Source organism: Peromyscus leucopus, chromosome 15 (assembly GCF_004664715.2).
Source record: "Peromyscus leucopus breed LL Stock chromosome 15, UCI_PerLeu_2.1, whole genome shotgun sequence".
In the NCBI taxonomy this organism is placed as follows: domain Eukaryota; kingdom Metazoa; phylum Chordata; class Mammalia; order Rodentia; family Cricetidae; genus Peromyscus; species Peromyscus leucopus.
Genome location: NC_051076.1, coordinates 82,978,281 through 83,000,236, shown reverse-complemented (window position 1 = coordinate 83,000,236; position 21,956 = coordinate 82,978,281). Strand labels below are relative to the sequence as shown.

Genomic DNA, 21,956 nt, shown 5'->3' with positions numbered 1-21,956 from the left:
CCATCAAATCCCTTTGATATCAAGACATGGAATTACAGGGTTTGGAGTTTGTCCTGATAGGTTTCAATTTTGCTTTGGTATAGTATTTCTTCACTATGCCTCCTTTCCTTGCTTTTGGAATGGTATGTATAGTCTGTGCCATTGTCGGTTGGAACTATGGAATTTGCTTTTTTATTTTGATTTTACACAGAGTTACATTTAAAAGCCCTGAGTCTCAAAAGAGACTTTGGATTTTTTAAATTGTATTGAATCAAATGCATTTTTGCATCAGGATATGGCTACAAGTCAATGGGGGCCAGGAAGTGGAATATGATAGTTTGAATGGGAATAATGAGCCCCATGGACTCATATATTTGAATACTTGGTCCCCAGTAGATGGAACTGTTTAGTGAAGGGATTAAACTCTCCAATTTTTACAACTGAATTTAGGTTTCAGTTCTGAGAGAGGCAAACAGGTGTCCCTCCCAACAAAAGGCCATTTATCAACAAATTACATTAAGGGCCAAGGGACAGAATACAAACAAGGCCTATAGTCAGCCCCACAATGTCTCAAGGACAAGTCCTACAGCCCTTTCCTTCTAGGTCACATCTGGACTTGCCCAAAATTGTACAAATATGCCCAAAGATTGAAGAGTTGAAGCCCTAGTCAGCCCTGGCAAACCTTAGCCAATCAGAGATATACTAATGTAACTTCCACTTGCTTAGTCAATCATAGATAGGATGACCTAACTGCTTCTAGAATTCCTTTAGCTGTGTATAACAGGAGCCTACAAAGCTTCCCTCATGGTCGCCATCTTGCCTTTGTGTCAGATGTGTGGCCCTAGCATGCTAGAACTCTTACTCTCCAGATAATAAACGCTCTTGTTGATTGCATACATGGATGGTGGTCTTCTGTGCGAAAACTCTAGGACCATAGCATTTAGGAAGGATTAGGAAGTATAGCTTTTTTGGAGGAGGTGAGTCACTGGGGGCTGGCTTTGAGGTTTCCAAAGAATCATACCATTCCCAGATTGTGTCTTTCTCTGCCTCACGAGTGGCAATCTAGACGTGAACTATCAGCTGTCCCTTTGCTCCACTATCATGGACTCTAAGCCCCTGAAACCATAAGTCAGATTAAATGCTTCCTTTCTATAATTTGCTTTGTTCATAGTGTTTTATCACAGAGAAAAGATACAAAAACAGCCTTCAAGATGTAGTTTGCTCCTGCCCTTATTAATCTTCCTATGCCCCAATAGATCACATCTAATCTCCCTTATATCTCAATTAACACTACAGAATTGGTACAAAAGCAATTTTTTTTTAAGATAAGCTATGTCAGCAAACCCTTAGCTCCACTTCTGATTCTACAAACTTGGTGGGCTGCCCTTGGTCAAAATACCCTCCCTTATTTAAAGAATGGGGGTAAAGTGTGAATGAGTTTCCAGAAAATTCCTGGGCTCTTCAGAAGAATGATTCTAAGAATTCTTCTTACTTAGCACTAGAGATCCAGTATAACAAACTGAAGAAGATCCCTAAAGTATCAGGGACAGGAGAGGCTAAAAGCAGAAGACTCTTTAGACTGCATTAGTATGCATTAAAGATGACTAAATCACACTAAAGTGTCTCCTGCAACTACCACTAATGACGTGGATCCATCTCAATCCTATTACACACCCGTGGCTTGACTCTCTTTGAGTCAAATCTGGACCTCAGAACATTTTCAAGCACATGAAACTGAAAGTTCAATTGTGGCTCACCATACAGCTCATTTTTATTTAAAGGGTGTCACTTAGTCATCATTTCACGTAATCTTTAATTCAGCATGAAATCTGCCCCTGCCCTTCACAGTAATGACTTCCTTTTCAAATCAGTGCCCAAGATTTAAAATACTACAGTTCTACGGAGAGTTACGCAGCAGGAGCAGTGGCAGTAGTGACATGCATAGTCTGCCTGCAACTGCCAATACACTGGCTACACGAGCACAGAGAGACCCACAGACAAGCTAAGCGGCCCTGATGAAAACCTGGGCTGATAATCACCATGCTTTAACCAAGGAAACCAGGCTAGTTTTAGGTCACCAAGGTCCCCTGAAGAGACCATGATGTATCTTTTCCTTTCCCTACAGAAAACAAAGGGGGCTATTATTAGAAACAGTGTAGGTTGAACATTATCAATCTGAAATTCTAAAATGTGAAGTGACCCAAAAATTTTGAGTGACAAGTAGAACTATCCTGCATGACCTCATGTGACAGGCAGCAGACAAAATAAAGATTCAGTAACTATACTGTACCAAATTATCTTCATTCTCTGTAAGCACAGTATATAAAACAAATCAACTCCAAAGTCAAACTTAGGGTCTCTTCCCTGAGGATAGCTCTCTATGCATGTGCAAATATTCTAAAGTTGGTGTGAGGTGGGGGTGGGGGATGGAAAGCCTGAGATGTTTCTTGTCTTTTGAGGTCAGAGTTATTCAAGCTAAAATCAGTGCTTTCAATTCAGTCATTTTATTGTTCAAAGTAAGTAAGCTAGTGACAAGTAGTTAAGTCATTTCCAACTTCCTTTAGCTAATCAATACTTGGAAACATTCACTTTGCCTCATTAATCTTCTAAACCCACTTGTAAGAGCAATCACAATGATCTCAAACAGGGCTGCAGAGACGGCTCAGTGGTTAAAAACACTCGGAGCTCTTGCAGAGGACCAGGGTTCAGTTCCCAGCTCTACTTAAATGCCCTCTTCAGGATTCTATAGGTACCACCAAGTATCAAGATGATGCACATGTATACATATGCAAGCAAAACACTCATAACTATAGATAAACATTTTTAAGAATTCTTATCTGAAATATTTGCTAAATATGAGGGAAGTAGTGGTTTTATGCTTGTATCTGTAAGATATTTCTCACTGTATAGAGTTACACACACACACAGCCCTACACTGTACTGTAGATATGCACAGAGAGGAGGCACACAGTTTAAACAGTGTGGCCATGAATGTCAAGGCAGGTGGGTTACAGATATGTTAGTGTTAAAATATATTGTTTCTACTTCAGAATATTTGACATTTCTGTAATTAAAGTTAAAAACAAAAAAACTAGAGTGCCTCATGCCTGCAATCCCAGCATTTCGAGGCAGAGGCAAGAAAACTGCCATAATTTAAAGATTCGCCTATAGCTACATAGCAGGTACCAAGTCAGCCTAGGCTACATAGTGAGACACCACCACCACTACCACCACTACCATCCAATCTCTCTCTCTCTCTCTCTCTCTCTCTCTCTCTCTCTCTCTCTCTCTCTCTCTCTCACACACACACACACACACACACACACACACACACACACACGCTCACTTGTGCACATGCACATACCTGCACCTCAAAAAACAAAACAAAATGTTAAGGGCACATACACAGTGCTAAAACAGTGACCCAAATCTACTTTTAACCTTCCATGACACAAACTGATTTATAGTATGATACTATAGAAATGATTATAACTTATAAAGTAACATACAATTAAGGCTACAGATTCACATGAAAGACTAACTTTGAAAACAAGTCACAGAATCAATCAGTATGCCTAAAGAGAGCATGCTCTAAAAATGGGACTACAAATGTGAACATCTGAAAGCAGGCTGCCCCTCCTACCACAATGAAAACATGCTAGACATGTGTCTGGATGCTGCATAAATAACACCCCTCCCTTTTACATCACATACAACATTTTGTTTACTGAATTTTTAAAGTATGCTGCATGTTCATATTTTAGAGATGACTTCAAGACCAATATTGTAATCGTCCCAAAGGATTCTTCACTAACACACGCCCAATACACAAACCAGCTGACAACAAAAACACTTCTCTACAAGCTACAAGCCAAACACATGCACTGAAAATGAAGAACTTCCTTTGCAAAGTACTTATCTAGTTTGTGTTGATTTAAAAATATTGGAATTTGGTTAATTGTGTCTTTTCATTATAACTAGGGTAGGGGAAAAAAGAACATTGAAATCTGAATCAGATTTTTTCTTTATGTTGCTTTCTCTTAAAAATCCTTTTCAAAATGAAAACTATGTTCTCTCAATATAAAGAAGAGGAAAAGAGGTTTTCATAGTGACTTTGAATATGACTAAAGTGTCTAGCTTCCTAATACTACATGTAAGGAATGTAGATGACGACCAAAATGAAGAGTAGAGGCCACGTACACTCTACCCTCTGTTTGCAGCCCTGGCCTACTCTCCCTACATTTGGAGTTAAAGAGAGAATCATATGATTATTCCCAACACAGCAATTTAACCAGGAGTGGTCAGAGTCTCATTATATAGAAATTCTACCCAAATGAGAGGTTCCTTCACTCATTTCTTCTGTAACAGCTTATTATAGATCATTTTTTTTATTACTACTATATTTCTAAAATTAAATGATAAAATAAGATGAAATAGGTATTTGCAGTGCTGGAGAGTCCTGACCTGGAGCACACAGGCCAGGTGTCCTACAGCTTATCTGCATCCTCCTGGGCAGTCTGACAGTTTCTCAGGTAGATATCTGGCGTTTAAGATTGTAGAAAGGAAAGACAGTGTTTCTAATGTTTGCACTAAGCCTTTCCCAGACCCCCTGTTCTTCTCAACTTTCCCAAAACAGCTCCTATGATTGAGAGCATCATAAAAACCTCACTTGGATAAACAAAACCTGTGCTCTCTTATTTGCTGGAAATAATATAAATAAATCTTTAAATGACTGCCTGATCACTTGATAATGACAGAAATGACAGTCATAAAATTAACATTTGTTTAGTCATCCACTATCCGCAGACATACATATACTGACATTGCCAGTGTAAGTCCATCACACACACATTTCACATAAACCAGAAGAGATACCACACAGCCAAGTGCAGACCCTTCCAAACACCTGGTAACCACGTACGTGGTCAAGCAATCCTCTAATGCAACTCTGTTGGGTAAAGCAAGCTCAGATCTCACTAGGAAATTTTGTGACTTCCCTTCCTTATTTACGACTCCATTTTTTATAGGCTTAGGGCCTTCACCTGTCTTCACCCTCTTTCTGGAAAGCTTGTCCCATCAGATCTTCAAACCATCACACTCTTCTTCCATGATGTTTTATTTAAACGTCTCTTTTTCCCAACATTCTGTCCTAGCACCCTGTTTAATACATTATGAGAACCTGATAACTTCTTTTACATATTTTCAAATTTGTCAACTTTATTTATTATGTATTTTATGTGTATGGGTGTTTTGCCTACATGTATATATGTACATTATGTGCTTGCCTGGTGCCCAAGGAGACCTTGGGAGGGCATCAGAACTGGAGTTACAGTGAGCTGTGGGTTGCTATGTGGTGCAGTGAATCAAACCCAGTGGTGTGTTTAACCAAGGAGCTATCCTGAGTTATTCCTTTCTTTCTTCCTTTCCTATTTATTTGTGGAATAAATCCTGCCATCTGATAGGGGTTGGACTTTCCTTTGCTCTATTCTCGCCGCATAATCACAGACCTGACCAGCAGAAGGTATTGAGTAAATGCTTGACAGAGTTAGAATTGTAACTTACAAACTGTATGGTGTTCAACACACAAGACTATTAATCTTTTTGTTATAACTGTTTCAATTAAAATAATCTGCTGTAGTTTACTTGGCCGCTTACATATACTCTTGTCTACACCATTATCACTACTTAGGAATTTGTATCTCAATTGTTTTTAATGTAAGCAGCTCACATCTGGCCGAATATGCATTACTCTAAATTTGGATTCTAAGATCAAAAGTACTTCCATATAAGACATTCTACAACTCAACCATACCCTGAAAACTGTCAGTCATGGAAAATAGACTGAAAAGGCTACTCTGCAGCAGAGGAGAAAAGAGCATAGTGACCAAGCGAACTGTGGTACCTTGGATTAGAAAGGGAACAGAGAAGCAACTACAGAACATCTAGTCTTGAGGACAGTCCAGAATGATATGCTAATAATAAGGTCGGTCTCCTTGTTCTAACGAATACACCATGACTACATGCACAGGAAACAGAACAAAGGGCATATGGGAGCTGTATTCTTTACAATATTTCTGTAAATATAAAATCATGTCAAAGTAATTAAAGAAAAGGCTTATATTTAAGATCATTATTTCAATACAGAAGAAATAACTTCCCACTGATAGCATGCTGGCATTTTATTCTGAATAAAGGATGACATCAACTTATTTACTGTCTTGAAACCACACAGTGTCACTTAATTGTGAACACATATTCAAAACTACTTAAATACAAAAGAATATTATGTAATCCTTGTCTCCTAATGGCTGCAAGCACAAGATGAGTTTTAAAACAACCAGACAAATGTATGTGTCTCCCTTTACATCACAGTCACTCCACACGTGAGACTAAGGGGGAGGGCCATCTCCCCTACTCCCCCTGCAGAGTGCTGCTCTGTGCACTTAGCACATACATTGCCTTAGGTTAGGAGAATCTTCTAAATACCATCAACCAAAACCCGCCAAAGCTTTCTGAAAGAGAGAGAAGCAAAAGATTCTAAGAACCAGCCCTCATCAGAGAACAGCAACTTGTCAGTCATCCAAATGAGGGAGTACCGTGGAAAGCCTCGGAAATGTCTCCATTAACTGTTTCTACAGTCACTCTTGTATTCGCTTTACAAATAGCTCCATCACGCAGCAGTATGAATCATAGTGCACTTGGGTAACAAATTGGATTATAATTTAAAAACATGACAGTGAATTCTGTGGTAACGTTCCTGCACCCCAGAGACCATCATTTAAAACACACACCCAAAACCAAGGCACTTAGTACAGCAATCTAGCCCATCACTTCACGATAAGATGCAAAAACGCCTACTTACAAAGTATCTGAAAAATGAGCACTTACTTATCTTATTTATAATGTTACTCTAGTTTAATACACAGGTGCAGGATTTCATGGGACGAACACACACATTATCCTGAAAAAATATGCCAGTGCAGTATTTCATGGGCCAAATACACACACACAGAGCACACAAAGGAATAGGGGAGATAAAATGCCCACAATAAGATAAAGAGAATGAAATTACTCAATAAGGCAGAATAAAGAAAAAGGGAGAAGACAGGATTAGGTGGTTTGCAGGAAAAAGTAATCAGTAGATGGAAGCTTGTAAACTCTCTAGCATGTTCTATGGTTTCATATTTATCCTATCCTAGGCTAGTCACTAAAATATTCTCAACCTCATGTAATTTATCTGTAACAGTAACTGACTGAATTTAAGGTTTACTAAGATCTTACAAATAAAAAAAAAATTAATGGAAAAATCAGCAGCCACAAGAAAACCCACAGAATCAACTAACCTGGGCTCACAGAGATGGAATTGACAACCAGGGAGCCTGTGTGCCACTGACCTAGGCCCTCTGCATATGTGAAGAGTTGTGTGGCCTGGTCTTCGCGTGGGACTCCTAACAGTGGGAGCAGGGGCGGTCTGTGGCTCGCTCTGTTATCTGTTTTGGTGGTCCTTCCCTCCTACTGGGTTAAAAGCAAAGGAGTGCCTAATCTCACTGCAGCTTGATATACCACGGCCGGCTGATATCCATGGGAGGTCCTCTCTTTTCTTAAGAGAAACACTGGAAGAGGACTGGATGGGGGGACGGGGAGGGGGTGAAGGCACAGGGAGAGCAGGGAGGAGAAACTCTGGTCAGGCTATCAAAACAAAAACTTTTTACTCATTTTTTTTAAGGATGGTTTTGGGTGTTTTGCCTACACGCATGTCTTATGCACCATGAGAATGCATGCATTGCCCTCAGAGGCCAGAAGAGGGCGGAAGCTCTCCTAGAACCGGAGCTACAGGTGATTGTTAGCTATCATGTTGGGGATGAGAACTGATCCCTGGTTCTATGGAGAACAGCAAGTACTCTTGACCAACCCCTGAGCTGTCTTTCCAGCCCCCACACAAAAACCGCAAAGGCTTACTTCATATGCAGGTCTTACTTAAGCGACCCTGCTCTTGAGATTTTGATGGGCGCAGTTCCTGTGTCACCCGTAGAAGGCACTGTCTCAGCAGATGTCCTGGTCCTGCGGCCCTTGCTCACCCCGCCTGCACTTCAGCCTTAGGTACAGGGGCGGCACTGTCGACACATTTCACAGTCACTTATTCTCTGTATTGTGACTAGTCAGAGATCTCTGTAACAACCTCCACCTACTGCAAAATCAATTTATTTGATGAGGGGTGGGAGGTGCACTTATCTGTGGGTTGGAGGGTAAGTATTTAAAATAGTTACAGATTATATTGGTTTATAAAAAGAGCAGTAGTATGTTCTCTCTAGGATCCATGACCTCTTTGGCCACAGATAGCTAGCTAGGTCTAGGTTTACAGTACCAGGCAAGAAATCCCTCCCAACGAGTGGACTTGAAGTCCAATTAGACAATTAGATAATACTGAAATGAAATTCTAAAAAAAAAAGAAAGGAAGGAAGAAAGACACCCTAATTTTTTTTTTTTTTTTTAGTGCTATGTTTAGGGGCTAAGAGACAAAGCCAGTAATGCTAAACAAAATTATTGGGTGTGTGTGTGTGTGTGTGTGTGTGTGTGTGTGTGTGTGTGTGTGCTCATTTTCACCCATATTTAGCTTTTTAAACACTAAAACTTGCTAATCATTAGTATATCCAAGAGAGAAAAACAAAGTGTAGAAAGCTGTTTTGGGCTAAGTGCGGCACACAGCCCGGGCAGGCCAGTGTAGGCACTGCTTACCTTGGAGACTTGCCGCAGCCACCGTAAGTACTCCGTGAACGTGTCAAAGCAGATGTAGTACGTCTGGCTTTGGGGCCCCGAGGAGCTGAGGGCTAAGCAGTGCTGGTGCTTCTTCACCTCTTCCACCTGTGGGAAGAGGAAGAACCGTGAGCCAGCGCACACTGGGACCACGAGACCTGCATCCCTCCCCACTGTGAGCCAGCGCACACTGGGACCACGAGACCAGCATCTCTCCCCACTGTGAGCCAGCGCACATTGGGACCACGAGACCTGCATCTCTCCCCGCTGTGAGTCAGCGCATACTGGGACCACGAGACCTGCATCTCTCCCCACTGTGAGCCAGCGCACACTGGGACCACGAGACCTACATCTCTCCCCACTGTGAGCCAGCGCACACTGGGACCACGAGACCTGCATCCCTCCCCGCTGTGAGCCAGCGCACACTGGGACCATGAGACCTACATCTCTCCCCACTGTGAGCCAGCGCACACTGGGACCACGAGACCTGCATCCCTCCCCACTGTGAGCCAGCGCACACTGGGACCACGAGACCTGCATCCCTCCCCTCTGTGAGCCAGCGCACACTGGGACCACAAGACCTGTATCTCTCCCCGCTGTGAGCCAGCGCACACTGGGACCACGAGACCTACATCTCTCCACGCTGTGTGCCTCTTTCTACTTACAGCCACATCCTTGTGTCCCAACAACAACTTCAGTTACAAAGAAATCAAGAAAGGAGGATTTTTATCTTCATTAGAATTCACCACCAAAGTGAAATTCCCTTCTTCCTGTTGAAAAGCGGTACAGACCCTTCCTTTCTTATTCCTTACACAGGTATCTTTACAAGACTGGGCTTCTTCCTCTTAGAATTAAAATAATAAACTCCCATTCACAGTAAATTATTCACAAAGAGAAAAAGTTTAAACAAAACATGTTATACAAACTCCTATCATTTTCTTGACAAAAAGGATCAACTCACAGAGAATGTATGAAAGGATTTTATGATGACACTGTGCAGTGACACTGTTCAACATGTAACCGAATCAGAACCACGAATGAAAATCAGTTTAAAAGCTGGGTGTGTTTAGAAGATGAACAGCACACTCTTTCGGTGCTGAGAACTGCCATAGGCTATGTCTGCGAGGCGAGTGTTCTATCACAGGTACGAACCCAGTCCCATACATGACACACTTTTCAACTACATACTTCTAAACATTGCAGGTTTTAAACAATTATAACCTAAAAACTAAACAAATACATGTGAAAATCTGTGGGGTAAAATCAAGAAAAGACAAAGGGAAATTAACATCTTTTAATATTTAGAAAAGTAGAAAATTTGCTTAGCATGGAACTTATTAGCTAGAAAACTTAAAGCCGGAAACCGAACTCTACGTTAAATGACAATAATAACAAGAGCAGAAACTGGAGCTGAAGGGACGGGTCAGTGGTGAGGAGGAGGCTGTGCTCTTTCAGAGGAGAGCTGAACAGCCTGTAATCCAGCTCTAGGGGATCTGACTTCCTCTCCTGGCCTCCACAGGCACCTGTACTTACGTGTACATACTCACAACACAAACACGTAATTAAAAAGAAAATAAATCTTAAATATAAAAGGATGGTGAGGGGGCTCAACAGGTAAAGGCACCTGGTGCCCAGCCCAACAACCTGAATTTGATCTGAGCCCTCCATGGCACCCACATGCACTCACATGTGTATACACACACACATCGTACATTAATAAAGTCATGGTAAAAATATAAAAAAGCAATCATTTACTTTAGATTGAGTGTAAAATTGCATCTTGGCAAGCAGATTGGGTATCATCCTGTAATGTAAATGTGCTTACCTTCTAGAGGCCAATAATGTTTTCTGGTGCTGATACACTCAAGAACAGTGTATTTCAAGGCCGGGCGGTGGTGGCGCACGCCTTTAATCCTAGCACTCGGGAGGCAGAGGTAGGCGGATCTCTGTGAGTTTGAGGCCAGCCTGGGCTACAGAGCAAGATCCAGGAAAAGCACAAAGCTGCACAGAGAAACCCTGTCTCAAAAAAACAAATCAACAACAACAAAAAAAAAAAAACAGTGTATTTCCAGGAGATCACTGGATTGAGCTCTTCAGTGTTCAGGACGTGTCTGACCTGTTGTGTGGGTGTTTTACTCTGGAAATCCTTGCTAGCCTTTTAATGCTTCGGCAGCAAGGATACTGGTATTCACCAAATACTCCACCTACTTCTTAGCACTTCCCAGATCCCTTACAAAAGTCAAGTCAATATAAATAATTCTGGCTATGAGCTGCTGACCAGAGTGGCATGGGTCACTATTTCAGATCTAAATACACAAGAGTGGGGCTAGAAAGAGCATTAAACAGCCACCAGGCATTTCTTACAAATACCTACAACCACAGCTCCAATGTGGGCAGGAACAGGAAGACTACTGGAACTGCTGGCTTCCAGTTTAGCCATGAGGTTCAGGAAGAGGAGCAGGCAAGAGAATGATTTAAAGGACACTCGACAACCTCTTCTCACCTACTTTCAGACATGCAGACACTCACAGACACACAAATAAAAATAACTCTTTGAATAGACAAGAACCAGTAAATAACACTACAGGTACTTCTTCCTTTGCCACAGGTCACCAATATTAAACAACAGAAGAAAGGAGTATCATGCAGGGTCCCTATAGAGTGTGCAGAAAGAGAAATCACTCCAAAATCCACCAACTCATAGTGGACATGTGATACAAAGGAGAAATTACTACTGTAAGGCATCAAGGTTTGGTAGTTGTGTTACCATGGTAACACTAACTTTGAAGTTTTTTGTTGTTGTTTTCTTTCTGGGTGCTTTTGTGCTCCGCCTATGTTCCTGTCACTTTGTCACAGAAAATATTGTCAATTGATGACCCATTGTCCTGACAGTGTTCTAGGGGGCAGAGGCAGGAGAGACAGCTCCCCATCATCACCTTCATCAGTCTGAGAACTTCCCTTAGATTTTCTAGGACCTTGATTCAGGCCAAACTGGGATTCACAGCTTCAATGCTGAAAGGAATTTTAGAAGTAGATAGTTTATGAAGCAGAGTTGGAGTTTAATAAAAATGTTTTAATACAGGTTTAAACATGGAGTGAACAAATGGGTACTAAGAAGAAACCCAGATACACTCATAGAGCCCAGGCGTGGGCTTCTAAAGGAAGAACGGTCGACAGAGAGATACACCAACGTCAATACAGGCTCAAGGACGCGCTGCCTGCTCACTCTTTTGAACATCAGAAACATTTCCACATAATACCAAATGTCCCTGGGCATAGAAATTCTGTTGTAAATAAGAATTTCTGTCTTAAAAAATGTATTTGCCAGAAAGAATATCACTCTAAGATTATGTCAACAACACTGTTAACAACAAAAACCTGGAAGCAACCTAAATGTTCATAAGTAGAAAAATTACTTTAAAAACAACAGTAATCGTGGAATATTTACAGACTAGATCATTAAAAATGAAAACTATATAAACCTGAAATCCATTCAATGAAAAGCCTCTATCTTAAAGAATGTCCACCCCTCTTAATCAGGATACTCCAGTAGTGTCTACTGGGTGTTGCGCTGACTTATGTTTTGCCATCTGCTTCTGCCATCTACCTACCAACCTGATATATGTGCGCGCACGCACAATGGCCAAGGTGCATATGAAGGTCAGAGGACAACTTGTAAATCAGTCTGTCACTGCACCATGTGGGACCCGGGGATCGAACTCAAGTCATACGGCCTGGCAACAACCGCCACTCCCCACAGAGACAACTCACTGGTCCAAGAGGGCTTTCTTGAACAATGAAGCCTCTTGTTATTTGAAAATTGTAAACTGGTCATGGCCTGGTGACATGGAAAACAGAACTGAGAGCAACCACCCCTGGACTATGCCCATCTGCCCTCACTGCACCTCTAGCCCTTCCACATATAAATTAAAGAGGAAGGGAAAGGCTTTTGCACTTAATCTGCTTTTCCTTTACCAACTAAAACAGAGTGACAAAAAGAAATAGACAAACACTAATGAAGCTCAAATTACAAAAAGTGAATTATTTTCTCCTAACTGGGTCAACAGGTTTTAAAAGACTTGGTTTTCAACAAGCTCCATTATTTTAAAGACAGTGCAAAGCAGGTTTGACAAGATCTGCTTGTAAAAAGCGGAAGCTATTAACTTTCAATTCACTCAATCGTAGAAGTCTGTCCAATAACAAGCCTGGGAAACAGGACGGGCCTCTGAATGGCAATCTAATTATAGCTGGATTTTCTGACCTTACCTGAACATTCCACGTGCTTTTCTGCCTCTCTGAGTAGAATAATCTTGTTCCCACTTACATGTCAAAAGATTTCTCACCCTTCTATTATTGTTACCTCTTTGACTATGAAATTCTTTCTTCCCCCTACAAAACGTCGCCCTTTCATTAACCTCCCCCAGTGCTCTCGATTTCTGTGTCCCACTCACAGCTCTAATGCAGATGGTGATGTGTCCACCCTTCATCTCCTGATACGGAATCATAAGATGTTCAGCAGTACAGATGGTGACTCCCCACTTCTTAGTACCGAACAAAGAGAACAAAGTGCCTTCCCCCACAAAAGAGAAGCAATAAATCATATCACATTTGCCTATGCAACCACTCAGCATCATAGAGAGACAGACTTTAGGCCTAAATCAAACATTAAATATGTTTGCATTTTAAAATAATCATCTATGATGACAACATAAATGACAAAATTTTCATTAATCCATGAAAAGGCAAAACATGCAATAATAAATTGCACTCAGTGGGCCGTGGATGTGCTTGCTTGGTAGAGAACTTGCCTAGCATATGTCAAGCCTGGGTTCAATTTCCAATACCATATGAAACTGCAACTAGGTGTGGTGGGACACACCTGGAACCCCACACCTGTAATCACTTACCTAGAACCCCACACACCTGGAACCCCACACCTGTAATCACACATACCTGGAATCCCACATACCTGGAACCCCACACGCCTGGAACCCCACACCTGTAATCCCACACCTGGAACCCCACACCTGTAATCCCAGGCAGGAGTATCAGGAGTTCACGGTCATCCTTGACTACATACATAGTTTCACTCAACAACTCTTAATGCTCAAAGGTTAACAAGCGGTGGTTTCAAAATGCAAGAGTGACGAGATCTAAGTCTACCTTTCAGTCTCACTGAAACGTATTGTGGAAAGGCTTGAGTATCAGCCCTCCTAGGGCTGGTGTTTGCCAGGGAGGGGAGAGCAGCCAGCACAGGGCATTCACAAGGGCAGACTCAACTACAGAACTGCACAACATCAAAACCACTCATCACCATGCAGATCTGGCCTTACCTTCAATTCTGACTCCTAGAACATATCAGACATTTGTCAATATTTTTAAGTTTGTATTTTCACAAAAACTGGCTTCTTATTTTTTCTTCTAATTGCATTCTCCACCTAAATCTACCTCCTTTCCCATCCAGGAGAAATAGATAGATAGATAGATAGATAGATAGATAGATAGATAGATAGATAGACAGACAGACAGACAAAAATACTTGTTTCTTATGTCCCCAATTCCAACAAACCATTTCTCATCTAAATCAGAACCTTTAACAAATTATAACATTTTAAAATCAGCACACACTGACATGTGATTATAGTGATGCTACCCCCCCCCCCCCGCAACAGAGAATTTAATACTGGCTCGTATGTAAACCAGCAGAAAATTTAATAATTCCCCAAGAAAACTGGTTCTATTTTATAAGCAATGGGCAAAAAGTAGTTAACATGTCCAAAGGAAAGCAACAGGTAATGTGAGAAACACCTGTCAAGCGTGTGACAATTCCAGCTCAGAATGTACGGCCAGCCATAGGAATAAACTAAAGATGCTAACCCACTAAGTCCCTGAACACAAATACACAGAAGGTAACGGAAGTCTGGTAAGACTTCAGCAGTAGGAGATCCTAAACCTCCATGTAACCTCCATGAGCACACAAGTATTCCTACAATCTGACTTAGTAATGGTGTCCGGTACTATGAGCTATGTGCTTAACAAAGCAAAGGATGCCTACTTACAATGAACTTATCACATGCACTCTAAAATAAAACGGCATTCTGCTGATCCACTTTCCCTCCTGATCCAATGGCATTGTTATTTTCACAGCTCCAGGAACCAACACTGCCCACCAGTGGAACACATCAGGAAGTAGTTCAGACAAGTCAAATCCATCCCCCTTTTATTACAGAAATGGCTGGAAGGTCCTTACTATATTTCAGCATTCTTGCTTAACACTTACTTTCCCACCAATCAGTGGCAAAACATGCATCTTTCCGCTCAAGCTGTCTTTCACAGATGACACTATCAAGCAGGTCCCACACAGGATAACCTGGCGTCTTGTCCATCGGTTCACTGGCAATTGCATTTTGCCTTTTCGGACATTGTACATTCCTGAGAGCTGAATCCGCTCGGAGCTCCCAGTGCTGTGAGGTTTTCCTGAAATAAACACAAGCAAACATGTTACATGTTACTCTTTAAAAATAAGCTATTTCCTCCATCAGCTATATACTAGATCAATTAGGAAACAATGGTTATGGGGGAGGGGACTAACTAATAACTAAAAGAACATACAGCCAACAGTCATGTGGATTTATGGAAACCAGAACAAGCACAATTATTCCTCATGTGTATTTTAGTAGCAGGTGAAACACAGCCTTTTTCTTAAATCCCAAGGAAAAGGCTGTTTTAGGCCCTTTCTTATCACTGATTTTCTTATTATTTATTTTATATTTAATAAGAGATGAATTCAAGATTTTTATGTGTAGCTAGTCATTAGTAAACTAAGAAGAAAAGATTACAGACCAAGACAAAATAACATTCAGCATCACCCATTTAATGAAAGTAATCAGTCTTACTGGGATTAACTACCTGTTTTATCTGCACACTTATTCAATGTATATTTACTAAAAAGTAGAAATGAAAATTATTGTTCTGATGGGAGCATACAACAAGGTGAAGGCGGAGTGCCGCCAAGGCTGTGTGTGATGTGCAGGGATGGGCAGTGGCAGAGAGTAGCACTGTGACTGAGACAGTGAGAAAGACTTCAGGAGTTACTGCTCTGAAGGGAGGAATGGACCAGTAACACTGCGCTCAGGCAAGGCCTGTCAACACAGAAGAAGCTCTGCTGTGCTTTAATGAGACACTGAAGGGACGACAGAAGCATCAACCCAAAGTCAGATGCTGGCTAGATCCGAAAGAAGCAGACAGATGTTCAACATCAACCCAAAGTCAGATGCTGGCTAGATCCAAAAGAAGCAGACAGGTGTTCTGCAACAGGACCCACAGGAGAACGACTTATCTGGAAGTCTAGCCACCGAGGACTAGGAGAAAAAACAGCTCAAGAGATATTATATTATTAAAAATTAACAAATAGTTGGCAGGCCAGCAATGTGGCTCATGGAGTAAAGGTGCTTGCCACCCAATGACACAAGCCTGATGACCCGAGCTTGATCCCTAGGATCATGGTGGAAGGAGAGAACTAAATCCCCAAAAGCTGTCCTCTGACCTTCATGCATACACACACCATGGCAACACACATACAATAAATAACGAGACTTTAAAGAAAAACAGCAAGAAAGAAGCCAAGAGTTGATCAAACATGGAACAACAAGAGCCAACCACACTTAAAACACACTTCAAGAGAATTCAGAGTGTGGAACCCACCCAATAAATATACTTGGCTGAGATGTTATTTTCTAATAAGACTAGCATGTTCTCATTTGCTTCCTCTTCGAGCATACCAAATGTTTTATAAAATGACTTTATAAAAGTTCGATTTTATGCTGGCGGGCAAGGATGAAATGTGACGGTACAGCTATGTGAGCCAGGTGCCCAGCCACTAACTATCGTGCTCAAGCTTGCCACAGGAAGGGGTCTCTGCTGCTGTCCACCAGTACCGACCTTCCTACAAGCAAAGAGGATGCCAGGAGACTGTTCACAACACAGAGAACCTATCAAGGACTGTCAGCAACAGACCACTGTCACTGACCCATTCTGCCCATGCTCATTTATACCAAGAAAGGAAGATGCCAGGTGTCTTAGTCTACTTCTTCTTGCTGTGATAAACACCAAAAGTAACTTGAGGGGAAAGAGTTTATTTCAGCTTACAAGTAACATCCATTGCTGAGGGAAGCCAGGGCAGGGGCTCAAGGAAGGAACCTTGAGGAAGGAGCTGGTGCAGAGGCCATAGAGGAACACTGCTTACTAGCTTGCTCTGTGGCTACTGGGTTGAGTGTGCATTCTTGTACAGCCCAGGACCACCAGGCCACAGTGAGCAGGCCCCTCCTACATCAGTCAGCAGCCAAGAAAATGCCTCACAGACATGCTCTAGACCAAGCTCATGGAGACAATTCCTCAATTTTGGTTCCCTCTCCCAAGCATGTCAAGCTGACAACTAATAACAGCTACCACATGAGTCTTTCCGCATCTAACAGATTCTCTTCAATAGAGGAGACAATAGGGAACAGACGAGATTCCAAGAAAAAAATGAAAAAAAAAAATTAAACCAATACACTGCAACTGAATTCCAAAACCCAGTTTTCTTGACTGTAAAATAAAGTAACATTCTCCAACAAAAGATCTGATCTAAACACACCCACACCTCCACACATGTATGTGATCTAAACATACCCACACCTCTGCACACGTGTGTGAATACAAAGAAGCGGATATTTTGTTTAACCACATCAGAGAAGCTTCAAGGACATTTATAACCTATCACATTTATTCAGATTTGCAAATAACTATAATAGAGATTAAGTGGGGGGAACAAAATTAAAAACCAAGGAACATAAGAGTCTTTCAATTTGCCAAATCAAAATATCTCCTCCAGAAAGCCCCACAGCGAATCACCAGAAGGAACCTTTAAGAGGACAGACACAGCAACAGAGACTGGCTGTTTAGTCTCTGGTTAGGAAAATGCCCAAGAGTTCCACATAGTCATGGAGCACAAGGGCAAGCCAGGTTTGTTCTTGGAAAACCCTGAAGATCCCACTCTGAATCAGATTCCCACTCCTACCCCACGTTGCTCTGAGTGCATTTTGTCCTCTAGCTCCTTGTCTGCCTGGGTGTTCCAGGTCAGACACACCCTCGGAACTGCTTGTGCACCAGCTGCACTCTGGGGAACAAGGAGGTGAATGAGGCAATACACTCGTGGGCAGTCACACTGGCACACCCTCCTTTGTGTCAGACTCCCTCATTCTCAGACATCAGAAGCATTTAACTATCACCAGTCTTCCAAAGGCCCAGTGCTCTAACAAATACTGTTAACACAAAAGAAGTTGATGCTTGCCCGTTTAAAGCTGAGCCAATGGGTATAGATTGGGCTTTAGAAATGTAACATTCACCCGCTGCAAGCTCCAGACATTCTCACAACTCAGGAGGGTGTGCTCTGAAAGCAAACATTCCAAGCTGAAACAGAGAGGACAACAGAAACCTTAAAAACACATGCATATACTTTCTCTTTGGTACATGGCAGAACGGTGACCTAGAGCTACAAGATGGGTCAGCAGGTTGCCACTAAGCCTGAGGTCCTGAATCTAATCCCTGAGACCCACATGGTACAAGACAGAAAACTCCCACAAGCTGTCTTCTGACCTCTGCTGCACAGACAGACAGACAGACGATAAATGCAATGTTTTTTAATGGTGTTCTATAATAACCCTCAAGACACTGCCCCATGAAGAGGTTAAGGCCCGTTGTAGCAAAGTGTATCATGATGTTAGAGGATCTGCTTAACGACTTCCTGAACAATCCTTTTCCACATCAAATGGACAGTTTTTACTTAGTTACTTACTTTTATTTCTCACAGTACAAGTGCTGGCTTGGTAGTAGTATAAAATGTCTACCACAAGCCAGACCTATGCAAAATCCTAGGGGTATTAAGAAAGTCTTCCCTGTACTACAGGGCTTAAACCAACATTTCTCAGGATGTGGTCAGGGACACATATCAGAATCACTTGGCTTTCTGTCAACTATAACAGACCTATAGTTTTGGAATCCTGGTAGTCAAAGACTGAATGCTGCTTTTAGCATCACCACCAAAAATTTTGTTTTATGGTAACAAATCTAAGATTTAATACACCTACAACACCTTCCCCAAAGTAAGATCTTCCTCCAACAAATGTTTTCTTCATAGTCACGAATTTCAATTTTCTGCTCACTCTAAACCAGTTACTTAATGTTTCTATACCACATAAAGCCACTTGAAAAATAACATGAGGTGGGCGGTGGTGGCACATGCCTTTAATCCCAGCACTCGGGAGGCAGAGGCGAGTGGATCTCTGTAAGTTCGAAGCCAGCCTGGTCTACAGAGTGAGTTCGAGGACAGGCTCCAAGCTACACAGAGAAACCCTGTCTCGAAAAACCAAAAAAAAAAAAAAAGAGAGAGAGAGAGAGAGAGAGAGAGAGAGAGAGAAATAACATGAAAGAAAGCTATGAACTCCAGGAGGGGTAAAATACAAAAACATAGAGGGCTGGAAAGGCGGCGGCGGCACAGTGGTTTAAGAGTATTTGCTGCTTTCCAGAGGACCTGGGTTCAGTTCTCATCACAGTTCACAACTGCATGTAATTCCAGTTCCAGATCTGACACCATCTCTAGGCCTCATTGGACACTTGCATGCCATGCGTGTAGGATGCGCACACACACACAAATAACTATTTTTAAAGTAGATATACATAAACATCAAATCTGACAGATAGTGCAACTGGATTCATGTGACCAACCTCAAGAAAATAAAAGATGGTGACATTAAGAGCAAGAGTCTACCAAATTTCCTCAAATTATATTCCAAACTTTTTTTTATTAAATCATAACCTTTCCTTTCTTTTTTTTAATTTTATTTATTTTATTTTACAATACCATTCAGTTCTACATATCAGTCATGGGTTCCCCTATTCTCCCCCCTCCTGCCCCCTTCCCCTTCCCCCCAGCTCACCCCCATTCTCACCTCCTCCAGGGCAAAGTCTCCCCCGAGGACTGCGATCAACCTGGTAGACTCAGTCCAGGCAGGTCCAGTCCCTTCCTCCCAGACTGAGCCAAGTGTCCCTGCATAAGCTCCAGGTTTCAAACAGCCAAGTCATGTAATGAGCACAGGACTTGGTTCCACTGACTAGTTGCCTCCCAAACTGATCAAGCCAATCAACTGTCTCACCTATTCAGAGGGCCTTTTTAAGGCTTGCTCCGAACAGTAAATGACTTTGAGAGATTTTAAGTCTTTTCTATCCCTTCCAGTGCTCTTCACTCCTTCATAGACAGCCCGTGTGAGACTGTTCTCACTCTGCCTCGGTGTCTGAACCCCTTCTTGTGAACAGATCTGCTAATAAAGTCGGTCTGCTTGTTTGTATGTGAAAGCCTTCTTTTCTTTGTTTTTAATGACATTTCGCTGCATGGAGACTTCTCAGTTAACAGTCTTTTCTTCAGAATTCTGCTAGCACCTTCTGTTTCTGAGAAGTGTGCTGCCATTCCTCAGCTGCCTCTCAGAGACTTTCTCTTTATTAGTAGTTTGAAGCAGTTTGTTTGTTCTCTTCAATGCACGGTGGCTCCTGGCTGGGATTGCAGGTACATGTCACCACACCAGGCATTTTTATGTGTGTACCAGGAGTCAGCTCAGAACCTTGTGCTCTCAAGGCAAGAACTTCACAAGCTGAGTATTTCCCCAGTTCTCTGCAACATGATATTTGATATGTTCTTTCACATTTCTTATACTCAAGACATATCATTTGAAATTTATGGTCAAAATTAAGAATTTTGCCAGCTATTAGTGCTTCAAATACTTTCTCTGATCTCGCAAGTCCTCTTTAGGGGCACCAACTGTACAGACACAAATTAAGCCACTTGAAATTATAACTCAATGATTTCAGTTCTTTCTGCTTGCTCTTATATTGGTTGTGACAACCACTGTATCTTCAGGCTTACTATCTTTTGCTCTGCAGTGTTTCAATCTGTTAAAAATCAGTTCTAGTATATCTGCATCTCTAGAAGCCCAATTTGGGTACATGCACACACAAAATCCCTCCTGTATCTCCTGGCCTGCTAATGTTCCACCTTCAAGAACATACAAAAAGTGAGTATGGGGCTGCTTGCATTTCCTTGCAGTTAGCCCTGTCACTCATACTGCTGCTGTGCCACTTGAGTTCAGTGACTCTTTGGAAATGGGCCTTTTTTCACATCACTGATCATTTTTGTTTGAATACCATTCACTGTGAATTCTACCTTGGAGAATGTTAATTTGTCTTTCTACAAATAATTCAGAACTGTTCAAGGACAGTTATTTGGAAGCAGTTTGTTTTCTTTTAAGTTTATTTGCAGGACAATAGTCTTGAGCCAATAACATTAGTAAAGAGTACCCTGATGAGTCCTTTTTCCACTCTGGCTAGAAGGAGCTTGAACTACCCCTGGGCAGCATGAATGTCAAGCTTTACCTCTGCTATTCTGGCTAGTGTTTCCCCAGCTTTGCATACTTTCCACACACACATGCTCTGATTGGTACTCACTGAGTCTTGGTGACGACCATTTGCAGATTTCTAGAACTTCAACTCTCTGAGCTCCCTTTTTGCTCCAGCACCCAGGCCCTATAAATGCAGGTTACTTGCTCAAACAACAAGACTATGGATTTATTGCCAATAAAATATCTCTAAGTACTTCCTAGAGCCTTGTTTTGGTTTGCTTTAAGCATTTATTTGTTTATTCTGTGTACTCTTGTGAGACTTGCAGAAATCAGTTCTCTTCTTCTACGCATGGGTCCTGAGGTTCAAATGCATGTCATCAGACTTAGCAGCAAGTGTCCTTGCCTAATGAGGCAGGGGCTGGAGAGATGGCTAAGTAGTTAAGAGTGTGAATCGCTCTTGCAAAAGACTTGAGTTCCATTACCAGAACCCAGGTCGGGCAGCTCACAGATCCAGGGGATCAGATACCCTTTTCTGCCGACCTCTATGGACACCTACACACACAAATATATCCACATAAAAATATATTTATAGATTCTTTTATATTCTTCCCATGTAGCTTGCTTCTTAATAAAGAGAATGGCAGAAGCAACAGTAGCAGCTTGCAACCTCCAAAAGTGGGTCATAAAAGGCACAGGGGCTTGGAATAATACTTATTTTCTCTAAGATTTTATAGACACAAAAATTCTTTGGAGGAGGCCGACTGCTTTGTCATGAGGACACTCACACAAACTCAC

General features: G+C 41.8%; 1 protein-coding gene across 1 annotated transcript in view; it reads right to left on the bottom strand.

Annotated features, from left to right (window-relative positions):
* Positions 1–21,956, bottom strand: part of Phlpp1 (PH domain and leucine rich repeat protein phosphatase 1) — a 198,795-nt gene that overhangs the window by 90,769 nt on the left and 86,070 nt on the right. The window contains exons 2-3 of the mRNA XM_028883381.2: positions 15,014–15,210; positions 8,716–8,841 (exon numbers count right to left, since the gene is read on the bottom strand). Coding sequence (XP_028739214.1) covers positions 8,716–8,841; positions 15,014–15,210 — 323 coding nt within the window. The remainder of the gene's footprint in view (positions 1–8,715; positions 8,842–15,013; positions 15,211–21,956) is intronic.